Here is a 14193-nt window from a genome sequence, read left to right as displayed (position 1 = left end):
CTCCCTCTCAATCTGCCCCTCCCCTGCTCGTGCTCTGTCTCCAATCAATCAATCAATCAATCAAATGTAAAAACAAAACAAAACAAAACACGCACATCCCCAAACTCTCCTATGGCAATGGTCGCCACATGTCCCAATTTTGGGCTTACTTTCTTTGCTTTATTTTTCTCCGTTGCAGAGTCTAAAGCATACAAATGATTTACTCCAGCTCCCTACATGCAGCTCGTGTCAGCTCATCACATATCCTAGAGCCCCAAACAGGGTCCTGCACACAAAGCCGGTGCCCAGTGAACAGCTGCTGCATGAAGAAATGAGTGACACAAACTGGAATGTGTGGGACAGGGTTTCTAGGAAAGCTTTTTAAAGGGTACGCCTGTGGCTTTTTGCCCTTTTACCTTCTTCACCCTGTTTCTCCTTCCCACCTGGGAGATGGCAGCAGCCACTATAAAACCAGGAGACTGACAAAAAGAACAAACAATATAATCTGGCTACCGGAAGGCTCAGCTGAGCCACAGCACAGCCCTAGACACCCCCCTGGAACGAGGATATATCAAATGAACACTGTATTATTTTTCATGCTGCTTTATGTCATGTTTTCTGTTATTTGTAGCTAAACGCATCCCCAATACAGTTATAAAGAATGTTCCCAGCAAAAAACTCTTTCTCGCTAGGTATTCTTGAGATTAACTGGTGAGTACCAAAAAATGTAACTAATGTTCAAGCTTGTTAGCCAGTTGACGCAAATCTAAGATCGGCGTAATAAAACAGATAGTCTCATCAATAGGCAGTGTAAATGGATATAAATAGAAGAGGTTCAAATGAAAACTCCCTTGGCCTTTTTTATATTTTCAGTGAAAATATATAGAGAGACAAGATAGATTGTAGGAAAATAAGGATGAATGAAGCCTTTGTCAAACTGGTGGGGGCAGGTCTGTTCTTTTTTTTTTTTTTTAATTTTTTTTTTCAATGTTTATTTATTTTTGGGACAGAGAGAGACAGAGCATGAACGGGGTAGGGGCAGAGAGAGAGGGAGACACAGAATCGGAAACAGGCTCCAGGCTCTGAGCCATCAGCCCAGAGCCTGACGCGGGGCTCGAACTCCCGGACCGCGAGATCGTGACCTGGCTGAAGTCGGACGCTTAACCGACTGCGCCACGCAGGCGCCCCGGGGCAGGTCTGTTCTATGTATGTATGTATGTATGTATGTATGTATGTTTCTTCCTGTCTGCCTGTACATCTATCTATCCATCCATCCATCCATCCATCCATCATGCAGGTCTCACACACCTACAGGCCAAATACAGCCTTAGCAGCCCCATTGGGCAGTGTCTCCAGGTGACGTGATGTCAGGTATATTCCCACCCTCTTTGTTCTCTGGCTAGAGCTGTATTCCTGTAACTCGAGATTGTAAACCCTGGTAAATGATAAGTACCACTTCGCGAGGTGACTTTTTTTGAAATCAGGTATTTGCATTATAATTGACACCTGATACCTTCCTTAGCTCAGGTTTTAAGTGGGGGAGAAGGGAGGGAGAAAGCTGTGCTGAGGGTCTGGACAGTGGGGGAGTCACAAGGGCCAATCACTGGACAGTGGGAGCCACAAGGGTCAATCACTGGACCCCCGGCCCCCCATCCTGTCATCGAGGCCTCTGCTTCAAGGGTGGGCTGCTGTAGAACCTGCCCACTTTTGTCTACTGAGTTCTCTTGCCTTTTGAATACAAAGCAGAAGAAATGTTCTGCCCATAAAACAAGACTGCTGACTCAGAATGATATTTGGGTTGGCAGCTACTTTGTGGACATTTAACCAGACACAACCAACTGGTTTGCCAGGTCATCCTCCAGGGCTTACAAGCAGCATTTGTATCTGAAGAATGGCACATTTTCAAGTACAAAAATACAAATAATTCAATAGAAACAAAAGTACCCAGATTATAATTTGAGCTAGACTGTCCATCTTATTAAAAAACAAATACCTTTTGGAGGGTTTAATCCAAGATAATGAGCAACTTAAGAATAAGTATCATCATTTCTATTTTAATTTATTTATTTTGAGAGAGAACATGAGTGTACAAGTGGGGGAGGGGCAGAGAGCGAGATTCCCAGGCAAGTTCCGGGCTGTCAGTGCCGAGCGCGACAGGGGCTCAATCTCAAACTGTGAGATCGTGGCCTGAGCCAAAATCACGAGTCGGATGCTCAACGGACTGAGTCACCCAGGCACCCCAAGTATCATCATTTTGTAAACATCACCATAAAAACTGATTCAGGCAACAATCATTGAGAGAATCTAAAACCATCAGGTAAAAGTCTGATGAGGAGCAAGACATTTACGAGGTCTCAGATTATCTGCCCACAAAGTATTTACCAACTGCAAAGGGAAAGTTCTAACTTCTCAGAAGAAACTTGATGGACATCACCTTCATCAAATAACCAAAATTACTATCACCAACAATGGGACGAAGTGACGTCATGATGTAGTGAACTGAAAAGAATGTAACATCAAAAATGCACTACCCGAACCCTAAAACGGAGCCCAGATGGAGGAATATTTCACAAAACAACTAGCCTACCCTCTTAAAAGACCCCATCAATATCATAAAAGACAAAGAAAGGCCAAGAAATGCTTTCAGATTAAATATGACCAGAAAGAGGACACGCAGATGTGATGAGTAATTTTTTTAAGTGTTGGATTGACGAGAAAGTGCTATAAAGAAACACTATTGGGGCAATTAGAGAAACTGGAACATGAACTGTGTATTAAGCAAATCACTATTGGGGCGCCTGGGTGGCTCAGTGGTTGAGCATCTGACTTCAGCTCAGGTCACGATCTCATGGTTTGCGAGTTCGAGCCCCGCGTCGGGCTCTGTGCTGACAGCTCAGAGCCTGGAGCCTGCTTCAGATTCTGTGTCTCCCTCTCTCTCTGCCCTCCCTTGCTCGCACTCTGTCTCTGTCTCAAAAATAACTAAACATTAAAAAGAAAGAAAATTGGTTTTAAAATCCTTCTCTATGGGACTGTACTCTGAGTTCTGTGAGAATGGCCTTGTCCTTAGGAGATAAATGCTGACGTATCGAGGAGTGAGGGTCACAGAATTTTTAACTTACCCTAAAATAGTTCTAACATTACGGTATTATGTAAGTGTGTGTGTGTGTGTGTGTGTGTGTGTGTGTGTGTAGGAGGGAGAAAAAGAGCATGCAACCCGGTAAATCTAAGTAAAAGTTATATGGAAGTTCATTGCACAATTCCTACGACTTTTCTGGAAGTTTAAAAGTTTTCAAAAGTTCTTTAAAGGAAGAAAAAAAGGGTACCATAGTTTCCAAAAAACGTTAATAAGGAAATATAGGACAAAATGGATTAAAACTCCCAAGTTACTTAGAAACACTTCAGTTTAAGTAAAACATTTAAAAGAACAGAAGCAAAATGGCGGTCGTACAGATGGAGAGGCTGAGGCTGTGTGTTCGAAATGTTTCGTTAACCTCAGAGAAGGCTGAGAGTCTCTTTCTTGGCCACAAAGCCATGTCGCATTTTACCAAGTGAAGGATATAAACACGGAAAGAATGACTACCCATAATTGAGGGGAAGAATATCCAGCCTAACTTAAGATTGGTACAAATCTGGTGAGTCACTTCCTCTTAGGAGGAAAGGCAAACATGTCTTGTTTCCTGAAGGACTCAGATTCTGAACGAACACCTGAGTTCTCGGCCCGAATCATGCCAAATAGGTAGCGAAGGAAGTCAGAAGAACCTCCAGTCCATTAACTCCGCGCTGCTGCCCACACTCAACTTCATCTATAGCCATGGTATGTCCAATTTCCAAATCAATGTCAACCCAAATCCCCAAGCTACTTCAGCCTCCACGCTAAGGTGCTAGGGGGTTACATGCAACTAAAGCCAAGGAGATTCGAGTTAATTGCACATTGATCGTCCAACCTTGAGTGGGCAGTGGCCTTGGTTTGCTTTTTGCTCGTCACCCCGATGTTCCTCAGTCCTGACTGAGCCAAATCTGCTTAGCCTCTCGAGAACCGAAGTGCTGGCAACACGGCCTTCCCCCCCTTGAAGCTGCCTCTGGCCAGCAGCACACACGTGGACGGATTAGGCGGAGCTGTGCTGTAAAGCACACACACGCTCTCCCAATGTGTGCTTTTCATTCCAGAAATACTTTATTCCTAAACCACTTCTATGCTTCTCTTGGCACAAAACCGTGTAAGTGGCTCTGTGCCAAAGGAAGTGTCTGTATAAAGCTGAGCACTTTCTTAAAATTTCTTTACCTCAGAAGATCACAAATGGAACATTCTAGTGTAATTATGATGGAATAAAGGGGAAAAAGGAAAGGTTATAGGAAACGAAACGAAACAACAAAAAACCCATTTGCTTTGTTTTGGTTTTTTTAAGGTGCCTAAAAGAAATACTGGCAATACGAAATATAACATAGAATTATCTTCCAGGAGACTAAAAATTACAGGGTCCAAGTCAGGACAAAGAGGTAAAAATATTGCCTTCAACAGGAAAGAAAAGTGAGCCTTTGTCATCTTTGGTCACAGGCATTTATTCTTGTTTTAAGGTCACCCACCAAAGCAAGGTGCAGAGAGGGGCTTTCCAGTCATTGTTTTATTCTGGAATATATTGGTTTTTTTTTGTACCATGCTTCTTTAGGACTTTCCTCCTCTATCAGAAACTAGTATAAAAGAAGAAAACCCACGTTGGTGGACCTAGCTGTCCTTTTCCTTCCTCTATGCTTGTTTCCAGGTATTTACTTAGGGTTCACTCACAAGAAGCAGTGTGAAACCAGTAACTCTTTGCAGAGTCATTAGGCATCATCGACTAAATTACACAATACACTCTTACCCACCTACACACACACACACACACACACACACACACACACACACACACACACCCCATGCAAGGAAAATGACATCATGCTCCATAGCACATACACAACACAGTCGCCCACTTGACTCCCACCAGGATGGACCTCAGAGGCACCTTCTTCCAAATTCCGATCCCGGGCAGGAGGGAAACTTACTTTCTCTCCACTTCTGGTGTTGACACGGCGCTACAGAAGCCAAGCGACTCCTAGGAGAAAAGAGGCACAGCGTGAGCACAGCCAGAGCGGCAGGCTTCATCGGATTTGTACAGAATATCACTTAAAAAAAAAAAAAAAAAAAAAAAGGCAGAAGCAAAAATAGACGATTAAAGTCATTGTGCTTACTTCGATCTGGGACCGCAGCTGAAGTGACGTGGGGCTGGCATCGGGTTTCTCCTAAAAGAGAAACAGATGCTGCTTTAATGAGGCTTCCAAACGTGGCACACACCAGAAAGACAAATCGATGTGTAAGAAGAGATGGGAGCATTTGGGAAATGCTAGGGTGCGGTGGGGGGGAGATGGTGGAGGTAAACAGATTTTCTGGGAAAACCAAAGCGTTTTGAAAATGAGAACTTTAGAGTCTTAAAACTGAACTGTTTTCCAAACTTCACCGCTTGACTCCACTGGCAGTTTTAATGCAGAAGAAACCAGCACAGTCTAACTGAAGGGCACCGACAGTTACTGGGCAAATCGTTCTCTCGATGTGGTTAGACCATCACTGGGACACAATTTACTGAGATCCATTTGTGTTCGGTTTCTTTTTCAGTAATATCGGAGTTGCGGTCCGATGTTAAAATGCTGAATGTGTTCAGAGAATTTCATGACGTCGGGCTGGTTGAAAGTGTCTTTACGAAGGTGGAAAGCTAACCTGGTATTATCATGGAGCCCTAGAAATCACCGTGCTCCTATAATACAAATGAGTTGGCCTACAAAACAACAACTCTCAGTATCCAGTTAACAGATGCAATAAATGCATGATGTCATCAAAAATCATCAAATCATAAAAAAAAAGGAATTGAACCATTTTAGAGCTCAAACCATTTTATAGTTAAAATTTCCATTTCCTGGGGCGCCTGGGTGGCTCAGTCAACCGTCCGACTCTTGATTTGGGCTCAGGTTATGATCCCAGGGTCATGGGATTGAGCCCCGAGTAGTGCTCACCACGGAGCGCGCATAGAGCTTCCTTGCGATTCTCTCTCCCTCTGCCCCTCCCCCTCCCCTGTCCTCCTGTCTCTAAAATAGAAGAGAAAAGAAACACCTCCATTTCCCCTTTGGATGGGAAAAAAAAAAAAAAAAGAGGTAAACCTATCACCTGTGACAAAAATAATATATTGAAATAAGCACTGGCAGCAAAATAGGAAAACCACACTATTAGAAGCGTTAGAACCTACTAGGGGAAAATATGAGCTGTACTAGGAAGCACAGCACAGAGCACCACATCGATATTTTTCACAAATACAGAATACTTCTAAATCTAAACAGGTGCTAAAGTACACGTCCTCATCAAAGTATGGTTCACAGTCCAGAGTGGTCCCCAGCTGATCAAGTCATAAGCAGGACAATAGGCAGTTTTAGAGGAAGAGAGTAATATCACTAATGAGGTTGAAAGACCGGGTTAATTATGAGTTTTTCAATAATCCTATTGTGTTCTTAATAACTGTTATAATCTTCAGGATCGCACATGTACCGTATGAAAATTGTTCTGTTAGTCTCGGCTGACATTCAGGATACGGGAACAGGATCATCTCAAATTAGGAATTGTCACTGCATCTAAATGTTCAATTTATTGAAGTTACCTATTTCATTACTAGCATGATTATAAAAATAGGCCAATATGTCAAAAACTTAGCAATGAGATAAGTAAGACTCAGAGTACATTTATCAATGTGACGAAGTAACAAGAATCCAGTACATAGATCGACTATAAAATGAATGTGCTGAGGTGAGAAATCTGAGAACAGGGTGGTTTGGGACGAGTTGATCAAAAGAGAAAAGTACTTTAATGGACTGGAGACTCACTCACCCTTAGTCCCGGGCCTTATTTGTTATGAAAAAATACCAGCGTGGTATTAACTCTGGTATAAAACTTCTCTTTGCTTAACATCCTCTTGGCCTTTATTGCCACCTTTGTTCAAAACGGACGGACTTCTACTTCTGTCCCAGACCTGATGCACCATTTTTACAAAACAATGTATGGAAATGTTTGAGTCACATTCCTAGTTCAACCGATAGGACATCAGGCTCCGGTGTTATCAACACGGCAGATAGGTATTTGGGGGTTCCTGGCACTTAGCGACCAGTCATGATGCCGTGATACCTAACCTCTTAGCATCGCTTAGAGAAATTTACAAACTTAAACAGCAGGAAGTAAGCAAAGGTATAGTTTGCAATTTTTTCGACCTACATTTTCCTGTTCAGAGTCAGTGTGGGAATCTCAGAATGACGACAGGTCTCTATTATTTCCTCTGAAACTTTCTCTAGCGCCTTTAACACCCAACTCCAGCCCGTGTCCTTCCATAGCCATCAACGAAAACAATGTCTAATTCAACTCTCCTCCTCTCTTCCATTCTTAACTGTTCTTCAAGCTTGAAGTCTCTACCTCACTAGGTAACAGTCCGTGATAGGGAATTACCTGCTTTCATTGCATATTTTTGTCTGCATTTTTTCTAACAAATTTTCATTTGTTGAGTGCACCATTTGTTACCCCACATCCTAAACTTAACATTTACGATACATTATACAAAATGTAGCTTTTCCAGAATACAAAGCAGGTCCTTGTTAACAACCACATTAAATATAAGATGATCAGGAAGTAACATTCTAAATAATTCATCTTCACATGTTGGTTTGTTACACACAGCAGACTGTATTTTAGGGACTTTTTAGGAAACTGGTTGGGGATATAGTTGGATGTAGAATGTACTAAAATTTATCCCTTTAAAATAATGGACCCAGATAATGTTTTCATGCAGAACATCTGCTTTTTCAGAACAGGAGATGTTAAACACATCTCATGCAGTGATGTTTCTACTGCTTCCCCTCCCCAAAGCATACTACAAAGTAATGATTTTCAGAGCAAATCTTAATAATCTCAACTCTCGAAGAAAGACTACCATCATCATTACGAGGCATTTCTTAGAGCAAACACACCCTGAAGTAAAAATACGACACAACAGAGAAGCATGTAAAGTTATCCACTAAGTTTAGACCTATGTGTGATGGTTGGAGACAAAGCGGAATGGAATACTGGCAACCTTCCGTTATTACGGCCCCGATGGATGTCACATATCAATGACAAAAGTCCAGAAGAGTAATTACTAATTACTATCATGTATGTGTGAATATTATCAAGTAGTTAAGACATATAGAAGTATATAACAAAAGATACAGCAAACTCTGTGGATGGGGAGAGAAAGTCTCCTTGACATTCCCCTTCCCAGTCTACGGATTAGGTTGCCCTCTTCTCTGCTCCCAGTCCAACCGGTGTAAGGGGCAGGGGGCATGGCTCTAGAGTTCCAGTAGGACAAGACAGTCCTGATGCAGGGGGAAGGTGGGAGGGGGCAGACAGTCCTGATGAGGGTGGAGGGCGGAGCAAGTTGATGCACCTGATTGCCCAGTTGCAAGCTATTTTATCTGGGGAACAATGGAGGATCCACAGTGTAACTCTTGATTTGTAACTCAATCAGTCATCATGTTGATGGAAATAGTAAAAATGATGAATAATCCAAACACAGTCCTTGAGTAAACATGTATCTTTTGGACATGTTCTGGAAAGAGAGATCACTGAGAAAGAAGATTCTCCTCAATAACACGTGCTGACTGATCCAGTTACCGCTGCTGTGTAACAAATCATCCCAAACTTAAGTCACATAAGCCCACAAGCATTTTATTACATTCACAGATTCGGAGGGTAAGAATTCAGAAGGGGGAAAGCAGAAAAGCCTTCTCTCTGCACCGTGGTGTCTGGGGACTTGGCTGGAAGGTTCGAAGGGTGGGGGTGACTGGATGGTTGGAGCTGTAATCATTAGGAAGCTTGCTCGCTCACATGTCTGGGGGCTGATGCTTGCTAACAGCTAGGACCTACGCAGGGGCCACCTGCTGGAACAACTATACAGGGGTGCTACACGTAACTGCTTGCCTTCCCCACAGCACGATGTTGGGTTTCAAGAGAAACCAGGCAGACCAAGAGAGCCAGGCAGAAGTTGTATTCCTTTTTCTAACACAGTCTCGTGCAGCAAGTTCTTCTGCTGGAGTTACATGCTCTCCCAGGTGCAAGAGAGTGCACAGCCCCCATCTAAGTGAAGAGTGTCAAAGTCACACGGTAACCTCCCTGGGTTGGGAGGTATCATTATGGCCCCCTTGGGAAATTAGCCTGCCACACTGACTGCCAGGGAGACGGGAGCTCTCCTTAAGTTTTCCAAGTAAGGAATCAGATGAGACATATTTATTCGTGACAATGTCCATGAGGATTCTTTTGTGATTTTTAGAGTTTCCTCCAGAAGCGCATCTTGGCAATGTATTTCAACCTGAACCTATCACTTGAAGGTTGAACTGTCACAAGGTTTTAGACTACAATTATGACCTCTCTTGTTTCAACTTGTTATAGTGGGTGCCTGGCTGGCTCAGTGGATAGAGCACGCGACTCTTGATCTTAGGGTCGTGAGTTCAAGCTCCCCGTTGGCATGCAGCCTACTTAAAAAAAAAATTGAAAATAAGTGCTAAACTCAACTTATTATAGAAAACCTTAAATATGCAAAAGTAAAGAGAATGGTACAATGAACTCCCAAATTCCTATTACTCAGCTTCAACAATTATCTACTGATCGTCAATTTTGTTTCATCCGTACCTTCACACGTGCCTTGGCTCCACCCCATTTTAATTTCAAGAAAATCCCAGATACCATATCGTGAAATATCAGAATTTTTTTAAATTTTTTTTTTTTTCAACGTTTATTTTTATTTTTGGGACAGAGAGAGACAGAGCATGAACGGGGGAGGGGCAGCGAGAGAGGGAGACACAGAATCGGAAACAGGCTCCAGGCTCTGAGCCATCAGCCCAGAGCCCGACGCGGGGCTCGAACTCACGGACCGCGAGATCGTGACCTGGCTGAAGTCGGCCGCTTAACCGACTGCGCCACCCAGGCGCCCCGAAATATCAGAATTTTTAATAAGATTTCGTAATCAGGCTTTCTTAAGTCCTGTGACTCAATCTTGAGTAAATGGTCAATTACCAAGAATTTGACTCTTTCCTAGCATTGGAGAACATTTTTTGGTCACTGCAGGGAAAAAAAAAAAAAGTATCCAACAAATCTATAGATTCCACTTGAATGTTGCAAAAGAAGATGAATAAATGTAATCAAATTGGAGCAAGGCTAGGGGCGCCTGGGTGGCTCAGTCAAGTGTCTTGACTCTTGATTTCGATCAGATCATGACCTTATAGTTCTTGAGTTCAAGACCTGGGTCGGGCTCTGTGCTGACAGTGTGGAGCCTGCTTGAGATTCTCTCACTCCCTTTCTCTACCCCCATTCCCGGAGTGTGTGCTTTCTCTCTTGCTCACTCAAGATAAATAAATAAACTTAAAAAAAGAATTGAACACAGCCAAAAAGTTCGTTACAACAGTATTCACTATTGTTTAAGTACGAATATATCCCCAACACTTTTTGAGTGTGATATGCTCATTGACTTTGCACTTGACAAAGTATTCTAAGGAGTATTTAGTGTGATATAACTCCACAAGTTAATCCATGTTCCATATAAGCATCCAGAGAGCCACACAACCCTGGTGGCTAACCATGAACCTATAACTATAAGTTAGGGTATTATAACTTAGTCAAATGTTTTAGAAATACATTTTAAAATAAAGTGAATGCATGGAATTTGATCTATGGATTAAAATGCTCATCATTAAGCTACATCTGCAAACCTTAATTAAGAATGACAGATATCAGGGTGCCTAGGTGGCTCAGTCGGTTAAGCGTCCGACTTCAGCTCAGGTCATGATCTCACGGTTCGTGAGTTCGAGCCCCGCGTTGGGTTCTCTGCTGATAGCTCGGAGCCTGGAGCCTGCTTTGGATTCTGTGTCTCCCTCTCTCTCTGCCCCTGTCCTGCTTGCACCCTGTCTCTCAAAAAGTGAATAAACATTAAAAAAAAAATTTTTTTTAAAAGAATGACAGAAGTTATTAAACATCACAAACCCGTAGTGAGTTTGTATGCTACAAATACTTAAGGAAACCTCCCGAACTTAATGAAGCATTACAGTGGAAACTAAATTATAAATACAGCCCAACATATGCACATGTATGTACGTATGTGGGCAAACACAAGGAAAGGTTAGAGGGGACATACACCAAGTGTGAACAGCAGTTACCTACATTTACTATTGTTTTTTTACAAGCATGTAGCCTGGATTACCTTCATTATTTTTTCTAATATAAGATCAGCTTCAAAGCACAATCTTCAGAAGCCATATATGTTTTTAAATTATCAACATGTATATGTTCATAAGTGTATGAGAAAATATCCGACAGTTTCCTTACATAAAGGGCTACATCTGCAAAGACTTTCATCTTCAACTTTTAACATATTTGTCAAATATATGTTGCCTTTAGATATTTCTAAAGACACAATACAGGTTTCAAAAAATTAAAACTGGCAATAATGTTATTTGTACCCCAACAACTAAACCAAGAAATGAGAAATGTCTCAAGAAATACTGAAATTTAAATTTCTCAAATTAGGTCATATTTGAGAAGACCCATATAGGTCACGCTCTATATTAAAATACCTTCATGAGGTGTTAAAAATTTTTGGTAACTAGGATCACAGATCGCTACGCATGCATTTTCTGACTAATAGTGAAGGTCCATAATGATTTTGGAAATCATCTCACACTGATTATTTTGAGGAAAAAGACAAAACTGTATAGTTCCATATAGTTTAAAAACGTAATCATATGATAAAAAGTTACCGGGTAGAGGGGAACCTCACATTTATTTCTTGTCAACTTGGGACGGCTCTGGAAATAGTACCCCCCTCAATGTTTATTATGTCTCGTACAGAAGCAAAAAAAGGAACAAAGTTTGCACATGAAATCAGCAGTTTGCCGAAACCAAAACCAAAATATGTGAACACGCGTGAGTGTTTCCACCTGTGCGTGCGTGTGCACCTGCACGCACAAGCACACCTGCCATCTCCCTGACAGGCTCTGGCTACGCTGTGTAACACACCGGAGTCCAAAACCCGGTGGGGGCCGACTGAGGTCTTGGAAAACAAGTATCACACCACACCCCCACCCATACTCTCACCACGGTTCCACCTTCTTGGGGAAATCCACACTCCTCCCAGCCCTTATTGCTGCCGGTGCTTGAAGACAAAAGAACTTGACATCTGGAAAAGCAGGTGGGATAAATCCCTCTCTTACTCCAAGAGCAGAGAGGAAAACCATCAGGCGCCGGTCAGCTCAGCTGAGCGCCAAGGTCTCCTCCTCCACGCTGGGCACAGGAAGGAGCTGGTGGAAAGGCGAGAGACCACATGCCTGGCAACACTCGACACTCAACACATACCATCACTGATGCATTCCATTAACGGAGGGAACGCGTTCTCAGTTGCCGGGGAAAGTTGCTGCCTGTGATGGATTTTAAATGCCACTCGTGGCATTTATCCCTTTACAAGAAGACTATGAAGTTGTGGGAGCTCCCAATTGGTCAAGTGGGCTCCCCTCTTGTCTGGCTGCCTTCTCCATTCTGGCCGAACAATGCGGTATCTGTTCATTCTAGCAGGACGTAAACCTCAGCACTTCCGTGGGAGTTTCCTCACTCCCCAGCAAATCAGCTACCGGGAGCGGCTGCTTCTCCGTTCACAAGGTTTCTTGTGTCCAGCCATGCCATTCCATTCCCAAGGCATCGGCTTCTCTGCAGTCCTTCACCCCACAGACACCCAGCCACCACTGTTGAGTGGAGGAGAAGGTACTGAGTGGGAGCCAGGAGGACTGAGTTCCGATCTGGCCCCCGCTATAGGAAGACCTTCAGACCTCGTTTGTTGGTTTGTTTTTTACGTTGGTTTTCCAATGGCAATGTAAAGAAATGGACTAGTCGATTATCTTTAGGTCTCTCTTTGACTCCAAGATCCTACTCAGATGAAGCACTGTCCTGCCGATCAAATCACTACTGTCAACTAAATCTTCTTAAAATAGTACTCTGTTCTTGCTATCTAAAGTGAGGTTCGTGCAACATGAGCATTAGAATCACCTGGAAGCTTCTTATAAAGGTGGTCTAGGACCCCACCCCAGACCGAAATCAAAATCTTTATTTTCCCAAGATCCCTTAGGATCTATATGCTCACTTCAGTTTGAGAGGCACACTGCTGTGTACTCTGGATCCTTTCTCTGTTCCAAAGTCTTTCCAAAATTGTGGAAACATAGAACGGACACGATAAAAATCTCCATTTCTGAATAAGAGGCCCTCCTACCAACTGGCCTGATTGAAACCCTCTTCTTCAAGAACGGGTGCTGGGTCCACTGACCTCTGAGTGCCTGCTGTCCCGGCGTTTCACTTTTGCTCGTCGTACCTGGGATGTCCCTCTTCTTCCACTCCATCCTTCCAAGGCATTCTTCAGATCCAAGTCCAAACCCACCTCTTGTAATACCTGCTCTGCCCAGCCTTGCCTTAAATGATATGCCCGAGTTCAGTCCTAACAGGAACCAGCTACACCATTTACTTATTAGGTGTATCTATGCATAGCAACCTTCTGCTCACTTACCTGTATCTTATTCCGTCAACTAGATTGTAAACGCCTTGTTTAAATTTGAGAGAGAGAGCACATGCAGGGGAGAGGGGCAGAGGGAGAGGAAGAGAATCTTGAGCAGAGTCCATGCCCAACATGCAGCCCAATGCAGGGCTTGATCCCACAACCCTGGGATCATGACCTGAATCTAAATCAAGAGTCAGACGCTCAGCTGACTGAGCCACCCAGGCACCCCTATAAATACCTTCTTAATAGGGATTCATTATACCCACTGACACATACACATGTATTTCATGCTTTGATTTTAGATTTCCTTTGGGGTTGCTTACTGGGGAGCTACACCGGCAAGCAAAAAGTAATCAGACAATGATTTTCCAAAATCTACAACTTAGATCGGTGTAAGAACTTAAAAAGAAACTGGTGGGGGTGTTTACCCACTCTTCGGATAAAATCAGTACTGGCTTGTGAGTTCTACCTCCAATTCCTTACCGCTTCACGTTTTCATGACTGGTTTCACCCAGATCAGTCATACGTGAGACAGGAAATGTTAGCCATTTTTTCAGGCACCGATAAGCTCATGGCCTGGCATACG

General features: G+C 43.0%; 1 protein-coding gene across 12 annotated transcripts in view; it reads right to left on the bottom strand.

Moving 5' to 3' along the window:
* Positions 1-14193, bottom strand: part of SASH1 (SAM and SH3 domain containing 1) — a 335608-nt gene that overhangs the window by 104802 nt on the left and 216613 nt on the right. For 7 of the 12 annotated variants that reach the window (XM_045499954.1, XM_045499956.1, XM_045499955.1 and 4 more), the window contains exons 3-4: positions 5206-5256; positions 5020-5069 (exon numbers count right to left, since the gene is read on the bottom strand). The exons of the other annotated variants lie outside the window; for them this stretch is intronic. In XM_045499954.1, coding sequence (XP_045355910.1) covers positions 5020-5069; positions 5206-5256 — 101 coding nt within the window. The remainder of the gene's footprint in view (positions 1-5019; positions 5070-5205; positions 5257-14193) is intronic. 12 annotated transcript variants of the gene reach the window in all.

This window comes from Leopardus geoffroyi, chromosome B2 (genome assembly GCF_018350155.1).
Source record: "Leopardus geoffroyi isolate Oge1 chromosome B2, O.geoffroyi_Oge1_pat1.0, whole genome shotgun sequence".
NCBI classification, from domain to species: Eukaryota; Metazoa; Chordata; class Mammalia; order Carnivora; family Felidae; genus Leopardus; species Leopardus geoffroyi.
Note: the sequence above shows the minus strand (reverse complement) of the source record. Positions and strands in the feature narration are given on the sequence as shown.